At 40.7% G+C, this 19341-nt stretch overlaps 1 protein-coding gene across 2 annotated transcripts in view; it reads right to left on the minus strand.

Moving 5' to 3' along the window:
- Positions 1 to 18441, minus strand: part of Cltc (clathrin heavy chain) — a 70432-nt gene extending 51991 nt beyond the window's left edge. The window contains exon 1 of one of the 2 annotated variants that reach the window (XM_048366589.1): positions 18128 to 18441. In XM_048366589.1, coding sequence (XP_048222546.1) covers positions 18128 to 18169 — 42 coding nt within the window. In that variant the 5' untranslated portion in view covers positions 18170 to 18441. The remainder of the gene's footprint in view (positions 1 to 18127) is intronic. The other variant, XM_048366590.1, reaches the window with a different exon arrangement.
- Between the last annotated feature and the right edge of the window lie 900 nt (positions 18442 to 19341).

Raw genomic sequence — 19341 nt, forward strand, 5'->3', positions numbered from 1 at the left:
GGGAGGGGAGAAGAGAATTGCAAAGCTGAGATTATATTCTCAGTTTCTGTAGTAAGAAATACTTCAGATTTTCCACTATCTATTTGCAGAACTAATTTATAACTGATTACCAAATACAAGTTTCACCTAGAATTGCTTTTGTGGATTTCTCCAAAGAAACAGAATGTCTGGATATAGACTCAGAGTTTCACCACTAAAGTGACATGGGTTAAAAAAAAAAAAAAATCAGGGCTGGGGATATAGCCTAGTGGCAAGAGTGCCTGCCTTGGATACACGAGGCCCTAGGTTCGATTCCCCAGCACCACATATGCAGAAAACGGCCAGAAGCGGCGCTGTGGCTCAAGTGGCAGAGTGCTAGCCTTGAGCGGGAAGAAGCCAGGGACAGTGCTCAGGCCCTGAGTCCAAGGCCCAGGACTGGCCAAAAAAAAAAAAAATCAGTTATTACTATGAATATTATTCCTCCTCTAAATTATCTGGTAGGATAGTACCTATTCTCAGAGTTGTAAAGATTTAATGTAAAGCCCCAACAATGAAGTCTAACACACTGTAAGGATTCCAATAAATATGACTCAGGCTATTCATCTCAGTACTTCAGGCTAGCTCAAAGTTAGCTTTCTTGCTGCATTATCTGGTTAATTCAGCTGTCCATAGATCAGTTACACTTTTGGGTGTGAGTTTCTTTTAACTGCCGATACTTGATTACTGGTCTCTCAGAGCTTCATTTATTCAAGACTGCCTTTTTTGCTTTTTGAAAAAGAAAAATTACACTTTAAGATTTCCAATTCTGCCCTAACTAAACTGTAAAGTATTTTCAAAACCATGCTAGATGTTTAAAGTAACTTACTCTTTTTTAGAGGCATTTTTAACTAAGCCTTTTTAACAAACAGAAAATACGCCTCTGATATCTGTGCTGGAAGAGATGCAGCTAATGCAAACTGATGGCGTTAGGTTAATTAAAAAATAATAATAATAAGATTGGGCTGGGAGCTGGGGATATGGCCTAGCGGCAAGAGCGCTTGCCTCGTATACATGAAGCCCTGGGTTCAATTCCCCAGCACCACATATATAGAAAATGGCCAGAAGTGATGCTGTGGCTCAAGTGGCAGAGTGCTAGCCTTGAGCAAAAAGAAGCCAAGGACAGTGCTCAGGCCCTGAGTCCAAGGCCCAGGACTGGCAAAAAAAAAAAAAAAAAGATTGGGCTGATGGCTCAAGCCTATAATCCCAGCACTCTCCACAGGTGGAACCAGAGCAGTTAAGACTTTGAAGCCAGTCTGGGCTATATATAAGGAGATCCTAGTCTCAAAAGAAAACAAACCAGAGCAGTAGCAAAAAAACAAAAAATAAATTAATTAATTAAAAATAAAATTCCAGTCTCCATTTTAATGGGCAAAACTGAACAGGGTAGTGTACAACTGCTACCCTCGCCACTCACTATAGGCAGTGTAAAATAGCAGGAATGAAGTTCTGGAATGGACCAAGGAATGAAACCCTATTTCAAAAATAATCAGTGGAAAGTACAAAGCTCTGACTCAAATCCCAAGACAGCAAAAAACAAAACAGGAGCGAAACAAAAAAATGCCAAACAAAACCTCTCTATACTGAAGAGCTCAAAACTAAGGAGCAGATTAAACAGGAAAGAGGGCTTACTTCCCGACATGCCACAGTTGAAGTCATCTGATTCAAAGCATCTTCAACATATACCACTATCATCACCACCACCATCACCACCACCACCACCATTCCAAAGCCAAAAACCTTGCAGTGTTTCCTTATCTTCTTCTAACTTACCAAGATAGACTGGCTAACTAAACAAAGTTCCTCAAATAAAATAATGGAACCCTCTTCGATCACTGATCTTTAATATTCCTTTCTAAAATGACAGTGTAGGATCTTCTTATACAGAAAAGACAACATTCCTTTTACTATATCTATGCCATAAGTTATTTTTCAAGACAACTATAGATTGAGACAAAAATCCAAGTGGATATGAATATATTAACCAAAAACAAAGTAATAAAAAGAAAACACTTAATGTCGTTGTAGTTGTACAAGCCTGTAATTGCTATATTCTGGAAATGGAAGCAGAAAGACTAAGGTTAGCCTATGCTATATAATGAGATCCTGACTCATAAAAAGAAAAAAGTATAATGGAATTTTTGAAGAGGCATTATTGTAGCTGGGTGCTGGTGACCTAACCCAATAATCGTAACTACTCAGGAGACTGAGATCAGAGGGCTGTGGTTCAAAGCCAGCCAGAGCAGACAACTCTTTTTCTTTCCAATTAGCAAACAAAAAGCCAGAAGTGGAGGTGTACTTTAAGTGGTAGAGAGCCAGCCTTGAGCAAAAAGAAAGAGCTCAAGGTCCAGAGTTCAAGCCCCAGTACTAGCACCAAAAATAAGCGTGATTACTAGGCAATAAGAAAAGAACTGCTAAAAATAATGAAACATAACAGATATTTATATAATCTTAAGGTACTTCTTCCACAAAATACTTATTACAAAGTGAAAAGGAAATTTATGGAGAAACATCACAGACAGTTTTCAAGTGATAGCACTTTCAGATGCAATGCATTAAGAATAAGAGAACAGCCTGGCATTGATGGTTCATGCTAGCAATCCTAACTAAGCAAGAGGCTGAGACCTGAAGAACCAAAATTCGAAGCCAGACAGGACAGAAAAGTCTTTTTGGGGGAAGGGGGCAATCCCGAGGCTTGAACTCAGGGCCTGGGCAGTATCCCTGAGCTTCTTTTGCTCAAGGCTAGCACTCTACTACTTGAGCCACAGTGCCACTTCTAGCTTTTTCTGTTTATGTGGTGCTGAGGAATCAAGCCTAGGCTTCATGCATGCTAGGCAAGCACTCCATCACTAAGCCACATTCCCAGCCCAGAAAATTCTTTGAGAGTCTATTTCCAATCAACCAATGAAAAGCTGAGTTGGAGGCAAAGTAGAGCACCTATTATAAGCAAGAAGGCTGAGCAACAGCATGGAGTCTTGAGTTCAAACCCCAGTACTGGCACAAAAAAATAACAGAACAGCTATGGATGTAACCAGTGGTAGAGCACATGCCTAATACGCAGAAGCAAGACCCTAGGTTCTACCACCAATGCCACCAAAAAGGAAAAGAAACATTAAAAAGAATAGAACATAGCCAGGTACCAGTGGCTTATGCCTGTAAATCCTACATAATAAAGGCTGAGATCTGAGGATCACTGTTTGAAGCCAGCCCTGGCAGGAAAATCTGTGAGACTCATCTCCAATTAACCACCAGAAAACTGGAAGTGGCACTGTAGTTCAAGTGGTAGAACACTAGCCTTGAGCAAAAGAACTCAAGGAACCCGGCTCGGTAGCTTACACCTGTAATCCCAACTACTCAGAAGGCTGAAAGCTGAGGTTTTCAGTTCAAAGCCCGCCCAGGCAGGAAAGTCCATGAGACCCATATCTCTAATTAACCACAGAAAGCTGGAAGCGGTGTTGTGGTTCAAGTGGAAGAATGCTATTCTTGAACACAAAAAATTCACTTTAGTTGTTATCTTGCCAAAATTATTTTTTATTTGTTTGTTTTTTTGCCAGTCCTGGGGCTTAGACTCAGGGCCTGAGCACTATCCCTGGCTTCTTTTTGCTCGAGACTAGCACTCTACCTCTTGAGCCACAGCTCCACTTCCAGGTTTTTCTACTTATGTAAGGAATTAAACCCAGGGCTTCAAGCATGCTAGGCAAGTACTCTACCACTAAGCCACATTCCCAGCCCTTCTTGCCAAAATTATGTAACTAGAATCTAATCACAACAATCTATAAGCTGAAGTCTAAGTTAAGAAGCATTTCTCAAAATAACTAATCTAAACTTTTCAAAATTATTTGTTGAACCATAAAATACACCAGATTAAAGAAACCTAAAGAAACAAGTAGGACAAAACAATTCAACTCATGGTCCTAGATAGGAGTTTTGGTAAAACTGATATTGGAATAATTGATGAAATTATTGAATATTGAATAAATATTGAATAAAATGATGAAATCTGAGCAAGACTTGAGATAACAGCATTCTGCTAAACTTCATGACTTTGGCAATTATAAGATAGTTTTGGAAGATCATTTGTTATTCTAAGTAAATATATGTATTGGTATGGTAAAGCAGTATCACACTGACCAATTACTTTCAAATAGTTCTGTATAAAAAATATTCAGACATAAGAACCTAAGTCAAACATAATAAAACATTAACAAGCTGGACAGGATGGCACATTTCTGTAATCTCAGATTTAGAAAACTAGGCTCCAAATTAGCATAGGAAACATAGTGAACTGTGTTCCCTCTAACATCTAAAAGAGTTAACAGTTGATGAATATGAATATAGTAAAGAACTATGAAAAGCATTTTAAAAAAGGACTTTAAACATAGCTAAATATGACATAAAGATCTTTCTGGGATGCTAATTTAGACAAACCAACTAACATTTGGTCACAATGAGGTAAGTCTGAACTGGTTTCAGAGATTCATGAGTTGTTAAACATTACAAGTGACAATAATATCCTAGTTATAAAATGTCCTTTTTTTTATGCAAACCTGAAATCCCAGTGCCTGGAAGGTTGTGGCCAGAGAGCCACAAATTCATATCAAGCCTGGGATGTGCAGCAAATTTCAGACCAGCCTGGGCTACATAGAGATCCTGTTTTAAAACTCTTCATCTTCTCAAGCTGCAAGCCTAAGTAAAATGTTGTCAAGGAAGACCAAGTATCTTTAAGATAGTTAGCCAAAATTTAAAAAGTAAAAATAGGAAAAAAAATTTAATCTAGATGACAGGTATATAGCTCTCCTCAATTTTTACAAAAGCTTCCAAAACTTAAAACAGGGCTGGGGATATAGTCTAGTGGCAAGAGTGCCTGCCTCGGATACACGAGGCCCTAGGTTCGATTCCCCAGCACCACATATACAGAAAACGGCCAGAAGCGGCGCTGTGGCTCAAGTGGCGGAGTGCTAGCCTTGAGCGGGAAGAAGCCAGGGACAGTGCTCAGGCCCTGAGTCCAAGGCCCAGGACTGGCCAAAAAAAACCAAAAAAAAAAACAACAAAACTTAAAACAGTTGTTAAAAATGAATTAATCATCATCTCTATAAATAACAGAATAGATGTAAGGACTAGAACTTTCGACAATTTACCTATACAACAGGAAGAATATAATTTCATAATGGTCTTCCCTTTCAGAAAATAAATCAAACTAGTCATAGACATACATATTTTAAGCACAAATATTTAATGTTCTGTAGCTGGGGTATAAATATTAGATACCTGTCCAATTAAAGATGAGTAAAACAGATTTGTTGCATTGTCCAATGTAGCCACATATGGCCAATTTTAGGTTAGTTTAATTTTGCTTCCTCCATCATAAGTCATATTTCAAGTGTTCAACAGCAGGTGGCCATTGTACTGTACTGCAGAGTGTATAATAGTCCAGTATTACACAGCTGCCCTGGATGACATTGTTTTCAAAAGTGTTTCTTGGGAGGCCAAAAAGAAAAGACGTTTTAACACTAAACTCTTGAAAAATATGAATGACAGGCGGTAAAGATGAAAATGTCACACACAAGCATTCAGACAAAATAAGGAGAAGCAGGTCAAGAACAAATTAGAACTTTCAGGTTTCAAAGTCAGATCTGGAAGAAGTTAAAAACAAATAATAAGATCCTGGAATATCCAATACCTAGCAATCAGACAACTCAGAGGGGGTAAATCAGTCTCTTATTAAATACATTAGTGATCCAACTATGAAAATATTGTTAAAAAAAAAACAAATGGGGGGCTAGGAATATGGTCTAGTGGCAAGAGTACTTGCCTCGTTTACATGAAGCATTGGGTTTGGTTCCTCAGCACCACATATATAAAAAAGGCTCAAGTGGTAGAGCAAAAAGAAGCCAGGGACAGTGCTCAGGCCCTGAGTTCAAGCCTAGGCATGAGACCTTATTAAAAAAAAAATAACTAAAGTGAAAAATGGCTGAAAGCATGGCTCAAGTGAGAGAGCATCTGCTTATCGTGATCATGAGTTCAATCCACACTACCACAAAAAGGGCAATTCTCAGTCTAGCAAAAGACAACTCTCAGGAATATGGCCTAGTGGTAAAGTGCTTGCCTCATATACATGAAGCCCTGGGTTCGATTCCTCAGCACCACATATGTAGAAAAAAGCTGAAGTGGAGCTGTGGCTCAAGAGGTAGAGTACTAGCCTTGAGCAAAAAGAAGACAGGGACAGTGCTCAGACCCTGAGTCCATGCCCCAGGATTGGCAACAAAACAAAACAAATAAAACAAAAAATTTGGGCTGGGACTGTAGCTCAGTGGCGAAGCGCTTGCCTAGCAAGTGCAACATCCTGGGTTCAATCCCCAGTACCAAAAAGGAAAAGACAAAAAAAAAAAAAAAAAAAAAGACAACTCTCCATTAACACTAAGGCTCCATCCATAGCTCAGCAATCAACGCAACTATGTGTTTGTGCCTACAGAGTAGTATGTTCACTTCAAACCTATTTTATCCAGTAGAAAAAAAAACGAGACAGTAGTAAATCCATCAGAAATTGGCTTCGCTACAAGTATACTCAAGGAATTTACTTCCTAATGACTGACTAGTATACTTGGAGCAGAGCTTTTACCAGCTGTATCAGCTGAAAATTAAAATGCATTGAAACATACATTTGTGACAGCATTACTAAGAACTTATGTTTCACAACCAGTGCTTGGGTTTAAACTTTCCAGATCCTTCTTGTTTCATCTAATAATGACAGTCAGGAAGTATGTACTAAAACTTCATATAAAGCTATTTTGTAAGTGCTCTATGTATGGTCCTATTTTCAGTTATTTTTTCTGTAGGTAATTTTTATATTTTTGATAAGAATTTTAGTAAGTGTTGCAAATACAGAAAACAGCCAACTATTTCAGAGATATGCTGATACTTTGTAGTCATATTTTTAAGTGCGTGCTTCAAGATCTGGTTAACTTCCTATTCCAAGTATTTCACTCAGCAGTTTCCTGTGCAAATTCCTGAACATGCTCTAACTTCGTAATATCAATCTGAAAAAATGCTGAGCAGTTACTACACTGAGCCCTTCCTGGAAACCAGAAGAATGTCAAATAAAAACTGCAGTTGCTCTATTCTACAGGAAATGAAAAAAAAATGCTGAGAATCAGCATTCTTTCAGTTCTTCATCAACAGGATACCAGCCATTGTTTTTGCTGGCCCCACCAATTGTAAGCAATAAATAAAAACTCTTTTACCTTTTGTATATCCTACACTTACATGTAGTTATTTTTTACTCCTTGCTAGCCTTTGAAACAATCAGTCTCCCAGAATTTCTGAGATCTAGTCAAGAACTGCATTTTGTAAGCAACACATTCAGGACAGAACCAGACACAAAAACAGGACTGTGATGAGCTTTGATAAGCTACCAGAAGACCAAGAGAATTTCTATTTATGACTGACTAGTCACTAAGAAACTTAAAATTGTACTCTCGTTTTAAAAATCCAGTACCAGACAAAATATTAGATAAACTCTGACTATGCTCTATGGAAATACAGAAACAATTAATGCCCTAAAGCTTGGGGATCACAGTTTAAAGCCAGACTGAGCAGCTAAGTCTCTGAGACTCTAGTGGCAAAGCACCAGTCTTGAGCAATAAAGCTAGAAGATGGCCCTGAGTTCAAGCCCCAATATCAATAAAATTTTAAAAAGGAAAAAAAATTGAACTATAAGATATTCTTGTTTTTTGCACTTCACATTTCAGAAGCAACTTTGCTATATTTTACCACTCTTCACTATAGTTTAAAAGTTCTTGCAAATCCACAAATTCATGTTAATGTATTGGAAGTTGGGCCTGTGTGATACATATGAACTGTCTCCCTCAGACTCACATGTTGAAGGCTTCATTCCCATCTAGTGGTGCTATTTTCGGAGTTCCTGGAAACTTTAGGAGGTGGGAACTTGGAGGAAAAAGGTCACCAGAGCTGTGTCTGTGGTTATTATACCTGGTCCCCAGTTCCTTCTTGTTTTCCACTGCCCAGTGGATGGCCATAGGTGTATAAGCTCTTCTGCCACATGACTCCACTGCCATGATGCCCTGCTCATGCTCATGAGGCCAAGCAACCATGGACTGAACCCTCTGAAATGAGCTATCAAAATACTCTTTCCTCCTTTAAGCTGTTCTCTCAGATATGCTGACTGCACAAAGTAACACAGGAGGTAACAAGGAATAGATAAGGCCAGGAAAGGTCCCTATCATGACTTTATAAAAGACAGCTAGCTGGACGCCAGTGGCTCATGCCTGCAATCCTAGCTACTCAAGGAGGTCAAGATCTGAGGATCATGGTTTGAAGACAGTCTGAGCAGAAAAGATCCCGAGAATCTTGTCTCCAATTCTCAAAGTGGTAGAGCACTAGCCTTGAACAAAAGAACTCAGGAAAGAGCGCCCAGACCCTGAGTTCAAGCTCCATGATTGACCAAAAACAAAAAACAAAAACAAAAAGCAACAACCCAGATCCAAGCTAGCTCATTTGTTGTATCTTGCCATATGAATCCTTTATATGATACAGTTAAAAAAAAAAAAAAAGTCCTTACAGATGCCAAGCAATGCTCTTGGGCTTCTCTGACTCCAGAACCATGAGCCAAATAAACTTCACTTTTATTCATTTTTACAAATTAACTTGGCTTCAAGCATTTTGCTCTACCAACAGAAAATAGACAAATACTCTTCAAATGTATTTTTTTATATTGTCTTCATGAATACTCTAACTCCAAAGTGCTTTATAAAAGCACTTTAAAATCCAAATGCTTTCAAGTCTATAGTAGCTTCTGCTACACAACTGTTTAGATGTTCAAAGTAGAACTGAGGCAGACTCAAACTTCTGGAGTTACTAAAGTTTATGAGGAAATTCTTAAAAATTTTTTGGTAAATGAATTTTTAGGTGTTACACCCATAGTTCAATATGATCAAATATAGAATGTTGCCGAGTGGGAAAACAAATTTTGTGGGCCATGTATTCAAAGTTATACTAGTTTATGTTTGTAAGTTGTATATTACCTATATTACCTTTACCACTCAATTCTGTCTATTTTCAGTGGTTTCTCAAATGAGCAAAAATAAATGGAAGCAACCCCTTAATCAATTCCTACTTTCATCCACTATGATTCCTAGTTTCAACAGTGGAGGATCATCAAGAACTGCAATCCAGGCTGGGGATATGGCCTAGTAGCAAGAGCACTTGCCTCGTATACTTGAAGCCCTGGGCTCGATTCCCCAGCACCACATATACAGAAAATGGCCAGAAGTGGCGCTGAGGCTCAAGTGGCAGAGTGCTAGCCTTGAGCAAAAAGAAGCCAGGGACAGTGCTCAGGCCCTGAGTCCAAGGCCCAGGACTGGCAAAAAAAAAAAAAAAAGAAAGAAAAAAGAAAAAAGAACTGCAATCCACTTGCAAAACCATTTGGTGTAAACCAATTGAACAACTCATGGGGGGGGGGGCAAGGGAAAAGGGGGGGGGGGGGAGGGGGGAAAGAGGGAGGAGGTAACGAACAGTACAAGAAATGTACCCAAGGCCTAACATATGAAACACTAACCTCTCCGTACATCACTTTGACAATAAATAAGAAGGAGGAAAAAAAAAAGAACTGCAATCCTCTGGACCAGTGAATGCATCACTACACAAGTTCTTCCTTTCCCTGCTCTGAAATGATCTGAATGTATGAAATAGGTAGGGAAGAGAGGTTGTAGTAGTTTTTCCTTTAGCAGGGTATTTTTATTCATCTCTAGTGATAAAAGGAGACTCCTCCAGAGTAGTAGAGAAGAACTAATTTTAAGTGTCTATAAAGGCTAAGTATTAATGCTTTGAACACAAACCTATATTATACAGCCTAAAATCATCATTACCAAAAAGTATGCTTTTAATAAATGAGGAACCTGAGGAAAGCTAAAAACCTGATAAAGTCAGGTGAAACTTCTGAAAATATTTTCCAGAATTGTATACTGCAGATTTAATATTTTTAACGAAATGTGGTTTTTCACATGTATAGGGCACTTTGTCTATACATTCAGAGGCAATCTTTAAAATTTTTCTTTAGAATTCACAAATCTATGTTTACCTAATGATTCAGAATAGCAAGTACTTTTACTTGCTGCCCTCCATTACCATGATACTGGAACCAAGCAAGTCTGATCAGCTGATTCAACTATTACCTTCCCTTCCTCCCATCCCACACATCCTCCTCAAGCATGATAACCTTGGGTTCTAGCCATTATTGCACACACAAAAACATGAATATACAGTAAAATGGAAAGCAAAAGTTTTCTACTTTCAAAAGTGGCTTCAGAATGGAACATATCACTCTCATCATTAAGGAAATCTACAGGAAAAGTCTCAGATTATCAGTTGTTATAAAGGAGGGACATACTCATAACATAATTATGGTTACAAGTTAACTTGATTCCAATCATTGTGCATCACTTATCACTAGGAAATTAGTTAACAACCTTCTAAAAAAGCATCTTGATAATAGTTTCAGGTATAAGGTCAAATATTGGCTCATTGGCCAGCCCTACTTTTCTCATAAAAACTATGCTGGTCTTGATATTGCATGCCTAAAATCCCAGCATTTGGGAGGCTGAGACAGGAGTATGAAGAGTTCAAGGCCAGTCTGGGCTACATAGTAAGATTCTATTGCAAAACAAAACAAAACAAAACAGAACTATTACCCTAAAAACAACTGACACTAGAAAATGTGTACGGAAGAACACCAGCACAGATGCAACTGTGGTGTTATTTTGCAGTTCAAATTATACAAATTATTGATCAAATGAGGCACATCGTCAAAATTGAAAGAACAAATGTTGACAGCTGACCACTTACTAGCTGTGTGATCTGTAAAAGTTAACTATTGTAGCTTCAACAACCCACTCTATCTATTAAAGTAACACCACCAACCCAAAAGGATTCTCCTACTAATTGAGAAAATAAAGGAACAGGTTTTTGCCATAAATGGTACTCATATCTCTGTAATACTCATTTATATTCTAGACTTAATGACAATTGAGATTTGGTGGTTCTCTCTCTCTCTCTCTCTCTCTCTCTCTCTCCCTCTCCCTCTCCCTCTCCCTCTCCCCAGTCCTGTGGCCTGAACTCAGGGCCTGAGCACTGTCCCTAACTTCCTTTTGCTCAAGGCTAGCACTCTAGCTCTTAAGCCACAGCCCACTTCTGGCTTTTTCTATATATGTGGTGCTGAGGAATTGAACCCAGGGCTTCGTGTATGAGAGGCACACACTCTACCACTAGGCCATATATTCCCAGCCCCTGGTGGTATTCTCTTGAAAGCAGAACAAATTATGTCTTCCACAATGCAAAATAAGAAATCCATAGAGCCCATGTTTGATAGATGTTTGCTTAATACATTCAGACCCAAACTACCATGTGAGCCACAGAACTACTTCTGGCTTTTTCTGTTTATGTGGCGCTGAGGAATCAAACCCAGGGCTTAATTAATGTATGCTATGCAAGCACTCTACCACTAGGCTACATTCCCAGCCCCCACAGCTATAATCTTTACTCTGGCTCCAAGACAGGCTGACTTCATGAAGCTAGGTTTTTTTGTTGTTGTTGTTTGTTTGTTTGCCAATCCGGGGGCTTGAACTCAAGGCCCAAGCACTGCCCTGGCTTCTTTTTGCTCAAGGCTAGGACTCTACCACTTGAGCCACAGCACCACTTCTGGCTTTTTCTACATATGTGGTGGTGAGGAAATGAATCCAAATCTTCATGTATAGGAGGCAAGCACTCTACCACTAGGCCATATTCCCAGCCCTGAAGCTAGTTTTAACATAGCATATATGAATATTTATTTAGAAAAGGTTTCACTTTAACACAATACTAAAATATAAACAGTGAACTTACTTTCCACTTGAGTATACTGACTTCAATACTACCACCTTAAACAAAATATGTAGGAGAAGAGGTAGAAAGATGACAAATTTGAGGACAGCTGTGTTAGCAAGACCTTTTATTGAAAAAAAGTATATAAGTATACTAACAAAAGCCTGATTGGAATGCAAGGAATATTTTATTAAATGATTTATTAGGTTTCTCAAATATATATGATCAATGAATACTAATTGATAATGTACCAGAAGTACACAAGGAAAGATCATACAATATAACAATGTAAGATTGATTTATAATTAAACAAGGCTATTGTGACTTACTTTAACTTAATCAAAATTAAACAATAATTCAGCTACTGGAAAAGTTATGTTCAAAATAAAGTATGTATGCAAATATGCTTTTCCAATTGATATTTTTAGGATACAGATCAAGTATTTCTGGATACAAATTAAGTATTTCCAGTGAAACTAGGGTGTGAGTTCAAATGCACAGAGTGTAAAATACACATCAAAATTTAAAAGTCTAGTACCAAAATATGAAAGATAATGCAGTAAAATTTATAGTTTGCCTATTTAAATATTTGGGGAATTAGTTAAATAAAATGCATTAAAATTGACCGTACCTCTATTTTACTTTTAATATGGACACTGAATTTTTTTATTATGCATGCATCACATTATTTTTCTGTTAGACAGCACTAGGCTCAACAATCCTCAAACCAGTTTTCTGTCCACTGCATCATATAATTAACCATATTTGTGCCTGTCCTGGGGCTTGAACTCAGGGCCTGGGGGCTATTCTTGAGCTTCTTTTATTCAAGGCTAGCACTCCATGAGCCACAGCTACACTTCCGGCTTTTATGGTAATTTAGTGGAAATAAAGTATCTCACAGACTTTCCTGCCTGAGCTGGCTTTGAGCGGTGATCCTCAGATCTCAGCCTCCCCAGTAGCTAAAATTACAAATGAGAGCCACTGGTGCCTTGCTTAAATAGAATTCTTTCTAGGTGAAAGTCCAACAGAAGAAAAAAAAAAATAAGGCACTATCATTTCTCTTAAATATTATCATTCTGTTGACATGGTGATGTAAGTAAGACCCATAGTCTCAGCATCCTCAGACGAGGATGAGGAAGGAGTGCTATATAATGGAAACCAGCTGGACTACAGCATCAGTTCCAGGGCAATGTGGGCTAAACAGCAAGACCTTGTTTAAGAAATCATTCCAGGTCAGGCACCAGTAGCTCATGCCTATAATCCTAGCTACTTGGAAGGCTGAGATCTGAGAATCTCAGTTCGAAGCTAGCTTAGGCAGGAAAGTCAACAAGAGAGACTCTTACCACCAAAAAGCCAGAAGTGGAGCTGTAGCTCAAGTAGCCTTAAACACAAAAGCTCTGGGACCATACCTGAGACCTGAGATCAAGCCTCAGGACAAGCATGGGGGGCGGGGGGGCGGGGATAGGTCATTTCACCTCTTTGAAATATTTTGCACCAGAAATTGCAGGTAAAATCCCATTGACATTGTGGTACCCGGGCACCACTTTGAGCCTTACTTTCTTCAACTATTAAGAAAGGTGGTAATAGGGACAGAGGAGTAGGAGTGAGTGAAGATATTAAAGAACTTAGCCACACTTATAGACCTAAAAGATTCTCAAAAAGTCTGCTGTTCTCTCCACTCATTAGTCATATTTACCATCACCCCTTCCCTAAGAGACAGCATTCAACTAATAGTTTTGGATATCAAGTTATTTTAATTTTAGCTAGCAAATTATTTTAAGCATAGTCAGATAAACCTCCAATCCTTATTATATATAGCACATCAGTGCTATCATTGTGCAGTCCGATGTTGGTAATCAATAGCCACATGTAGCTATTATTTTATTTACTCTTGCTGGTCCTGGGCTTGAACTTGGGGCCTGGATATTGTCCCTGACCTCTTGTACTCAAGACTAGTGCTCTACCACTTGAACCACAGTTCCACTTCTGACTTTTTTGTAGGCTAACGATGATATGAGTCTCATGGACTTTCTTGCCCAGGCTGCCTTCAAAGTGAGATCCTTTGATGTCAACCTTCTGACTGGCTAGGATTATAGGCATTAGCCATTGATGCCAGGTTTACTATGAACATTTCAATTAATAAAATAGAAATAAAAAAAATAGTTTCTGTCACACTAAGCCACATTTCAGTGCTCAGTATTCTTGTATTAATAGACATTTCCATCACTGAAGAGAAGTTTTCTACTGAACACAAGGAACCACATCACCAACACTAACAGGAAAAAAAAATCAGTTAAATGTAATGCAACTATCATGTAGGGTTGAATATATTATTTAAGAATAATTTTGCAAAGAAGCTGAGGAATTTATAAAAGTACAAGATTCAGAATTCCTAAAATCATAAATTTCACTGCACACTAAAATCAAGTTTGGTGTTTCTATAGACACATGGTTCCATGTTCTTAATTATTTACTTAATTTGAGTAAAAACACTTTCACTAAATGTCATATTCTTAAAAAGTTGAGTAAACTGACTTGTAAGTAAACTACGAAAAATACATTTCACTTTTAGAAACTATTCCAAGGACAGACTGCAGACTAATTCCATAAAGTATAGCTCTTTCAGGCAGTCCACCTGAGTAGGTATCAAATCCCAGAGAGGAAATAATTGTTTTCTCTTTGCAAATGAAAATAATCAGCAAGAATTCCTATTTAAGTCAACAACACACTCAATGCCTGCATTTATAGATCAACACTAAAAAGGGTGGGGGGGAAATCATTAATTGGGAATCTAAAGCACCCCAAGAATGCAAGAGAATTTGCCAGCTGGCCTAAGGCACTTAATATATCAAGAATTGAGAATTGCAGCAATTCTAAGTAGTCCAGGATTTGTTCAGAATCTGCAACTTGGGGACTCTGTCATCCTGAAACAAGCACTTAGTTATTGACTGCTATCAGTCTGCAAAAATAAAAACAGAATCCTTCAAAATGCAATTTAACACTCAATATAGTTCCCAACTTCGATGACAGATTCTTTATTAGGACATTATAGGTGTGGTAGGGCACAGGTATAAAAATAAATTCTTTACAGTTGGCTTTTTGAAGTTTCACAAGCTACACTCAAGTTCCTCATTCTTGTTTCTATCACGTGTGGGTGCATGTGCGTGCTGTTTCTGGGAGTTGAATACAGGACCCAGGAGCTGTCCATGAATTTTTTGCTCTACCACTTAAGCCACAGCTCCACTTCTGGCTTTTTGGTAGTTTATTGAAGAGTCTCATAGACTTTCCTGCTTGTACTGGCTTCAAACTACAATCCTTAGATCTCAGCCTCCTGAGTAGCTAGGATCATAGGCATGACCCACTAGTACCTAGCTTATTTCTACTTTTTATCCCCAGTGTTGCAGAACATATTCTGCTACTTAGAAAACTGACAGAGGCCCAGGGGTCAAAGACCTAACACAACAATCAAAATAATCCGTATTAATTTTTAAAAAGGGAGGAGATAAAAAAAAAGTGATGTCAAGGGGCTGGGGATATGGCCTAGTGGCAAGAGTGCCTGCCTCGGATACACGAGGCCCTAGGTTCGATTCCCCAGCACCACATATACAGAAAACGGCCAGAAGTGGCGCTGTGGCTCAAGCGGCAGAGTGCTAGCCTTGAGCAGGAAGAAGCCAGGGACAGTGCTCAGGCCCTGAGTCCAAGGCCCAGGACTGGCAAAAAAAAAAAAAAAAAAAGTGATGTCAAAAGACATACCAAGGCTGGGATATTGTCTAACAGTAGAGTACTTACCTCGTATACATGAAGCCCTGGGTTCGATTCCTCAGCACCACATGTATAGAGAAAGCCAGAAGTTGCGTTATGGCTCAAGTGGCAGAGTGCTAGCCTTGAGCAAAAAGAAGCCAGTGACAGTGCTCAAGCCCCAGGATGGGCAAACCAAAAAAAAAAAAAAGACATACTATACTGGAAGAGGTTGATTTGGGCATTTTTGTGAAACACTAATCACTATCTTCTAGCTAACCTCATACCATCTAACCTCAAATTTAAGCATGGCCAAGCACTCCAAAAAATGTATGTCTTAATGCTCTCAAATGTAGCTGCAAGGCTATTTTATGCTCAAATCCAAATTATTTGAGAAAGGATCAGCTTCACTCAAATTTATTTTCAAAAACTGAAGAACCTACTAATCACACCTGAATTAAATCTGTCTTTACTTAGGTTAGTTTCCAATGTTTGAGACCATGTTAACAATTCTTGTAATTTCTATTAAGGATAGAAATGAAAATAGCTGTAACTCAAACTGTCACTGATCAAGATTTCCTAGCAAAACAAATCTGTCATGTGAAACTATTAGCAGTTGTACCTGGTTTATATGTATTTTGTTTGCAAAGTATTTTTCAAATATACTTAGTGTGATGACAAGCCCATGTCTGCTCTTCACCATACCTTCTTAACCTTCCACCCATTCACTATTATTTTAACAGAAGCAACTACAAACTTGAATTGTTGGAAAAATAACCTCCTCATATTGTCACCTTAACATTTTTAAACCTTTTGTAAAATAGTGTTTTAATGCAAAAGTTAAATGATTTAAAAATGAGTATTTAAAAACTAGTGATGACCATAAAAGTTGCATTTAAGTCTTAAGAAAAATGTCTTGCTAGTGAAGGCAAAGGTATCTATAAAGAAATAATTAAATTATTTTACTCACAGCCTGAATATTAAACCTTCTTATTAGCAAGAATCTATTAAGATTTTTCCTTTTCCTTTTTAAAAATTTTCTGCCAGTCCTGGGGCTTGAACTCAGGGCTGGAGCACTGTCCCTGAGCTTCATTTGTTCAAGGCTAGCACTTTTACCACTTGAACCACAGCGCCACTTCCAGCTTGTTCTGTGTATATGGTACTGAGGAATCGAGCCTAGGGCTTCATGCATGCTAGGCAAGCACACTACCACTGAGCCACCTTTCCCAGCGCTCTATTAGGTTTTTCTGCTAGTGCAAGAAATGAAATCTGTCTTCAATGATAAAGTGTCCAGTAGTCTACCAATAGTGTATGTCAAACCACTGCATCTTCATGAAGTAAGCCTTCAAAGTTTGAAGTAGGCTTCATTAAAGATATTGAAGCGGAAAACAAATTAATAATAAAGTAAAATCTACAGACTGGTGGGTGAACTAGGAAAATCTGAAAGCTCAAGAGAGGCTTAATTCAGTGAAACTCTCCAATGGTCACCAGCCTAGGCTGATCACAGGCTGGCAGCCAGATTAGACTACAATACGTAGCCTCCAGGATAAGGCACAGTGGGGGAAGAACTGTAGAACCTATTAAAAAAGAAGCCAGTTACACATCAACTAACCCTGCAAATCTACAAGCAGATAGGCTCTACCCCCAGGCTGTTTAATTCCAAGCAGTCCAGAGGGAAGTACAAACGCCCCAATCCTACTACCTGCTGGACTCCAGTAGATCCTCTGGACGATCCCTACCTCATTAATTCTTCCACAATCGAAGGGGGTGTACGGGGGAGTAGGAGCTACACGATCCCCTTCCACCCCGAGAAATCAAGAAAGGAAAAAAACATGCGAGTTTCCCTAGGGACCTTGACCTCACACACTCTGACACCGCCCCAAGTAAAGCGTCCCCTCATTCAATCCCCTCGCAGTTCCTACAGTGACCTTCTGTTCCTACTGCCTCAGGCAAGGCGAGAGGCACCGCCATTCCCACCCGCCCCCCCCCCCCTCCGGGGAAGGTGCCTTTCTCAGTTGTGAGCCGCAGAGGGAGAATGAAAAAGGTTGCTCCTCCCCACCCCACCAGCCCCACAACTCCGGGGTGCAGACACTTAGAAGGAAAGATTACGGCAGAAGGTGACAGCTCCCGCACTGGCCCAGGGGTGGTGAGAATTCTGCGGCAGGAGAACCCCCTCCCTCCCACCCTCCTACCCAAATGAATGAACCGAGTAAAATGAGGAAGGTGGGAAGTTAGTATGCGCAGTCCAGGAAGCTGAAGGCCCAGCGAACTCAGGCCTGGCCTCGCCGCCCTTTGCACCCCGAATCGTCATTTCCAACCAAGTCCAGTAGCATTTTAACCCTTTAAGCTTCCCAAGATAGTGGCCCCTTCCTCCATCTACGCCAGAGACTGACATACCCCTCTACCCTCCCCTTCCCTCGATCCCGCTCGAAATCAGACTTCGGCTCCTTCCTTCCCTCCGTCCTCCCCACTGCCCTCCCCAGCCCGGGCCCAGCCGCACCTGGAGATGCTCCTGAAAACGAATTGGCAGAATCTGGGCCATGGCGCGGTCGGGAGGTATGATGTCCTCCTGTCACTGGGGCTGGGGGGCAGGGGCTGCCCGGGCTCTGCGAGGGAGAGGAGAAGGGGGAAGGGGGGGAGGTCGGGCTCAGCAAGATACTCTCCGGGGACGCAGGAAACTGGCAGGCAGACGAAAGAGCTCGGGTCGGGGGCGGAGGCTCCTGGGGCCGGGAGAGCCGCAATGGCGGAACCGGGCGCAGCGCAGACTCCGGAAACGGCTGAGCCCTGCGGAAGGATCCCGGTGACAGAACTTCGCCGCCTATCACCTCACGCCCCAGCCTTTATATGTACCCCTCCGCGAGCGTCGCTCCGCGGTCGGGCGCAGGAATTCGGGGCGCAGTGCGCCGAGTCTCCCTTAACTGATGCGACAGGCGTGGAATAGAGGAACCCAGGGACTACTTTTTTTAGACTCATCACTTTCTCCAGCCTCGGGTATCTACCTCCCTCCCCCCCCCACCTCTTTTTTTTTCTACATTTTGCCACATCATGCGACTCGAGGAGGCCTACGTCATTTCCGCTGGCGCTTTTAAGTCCCACCCACGCACTTCCTGGTGCACGTGACGCTAGTGGGGAAGGGTCGGCTGGTGGTTGCCAGCATGGACGGCGGGGGTCTGGGAGGGAGATGCTCAGTCTTCTGGGAATGAGGTGGTCCAAGGTTGGGCCATCTTGAGGCCTGGCAGCCTCTGTGTATTTCGACCGAGTCGCGAACTGAGAGGAGGACGTGGCGCGGGCGGACGGGCCCAGCCTGCAGCCTTCTCCGTGACTCAGGGAAACGGCCTCTCCGCAGAGCGCGGCCCCGGCGGCGGCTGCGCCAGGCCTCCCCCGCCGGCTTTCGCGCAGTGGGGCGGTTTCTGGCATCTCAGAGAGGGCAGTCAGGATGGGGCTGAAATTCTTCCCCGTCCTTAGCACACGCCCTTCTGGCGACCGGGAGAACCTGACGCGCGCCTTCTCTTGGCGTGTTCCTTCCTTAGATAATTACCTCAGAGGACAGTGAAGGCCGTTGGCGAAGTCTCCAAGCTGGCCATGCCCTTAAGCGTTTCTGCGGACATTTTGGTGGACTTCTTGTTTGGCTAGCAGTTGTCTGGATATAAAAGAATTTAGTATTTAGAAATGACGCTGTAGGACGGGACCGAAACCGTGGCAGGAGCTTTTAGC

The sequence above is a fragment of the Perognathus longimembris genome, chromosome 17 (assembly GCF_023159225.1).
Source record: "Perognathus longimembris pacificus isolate PPM17 chromosome 17, ASM2315922v1, whole genome shotgun sequence".
NCBI lineage: Eukaryota > Metazoa > Chordata > Mammalia > Rodentia > Heteromyidae > Perognathus > Perognathus longimembris.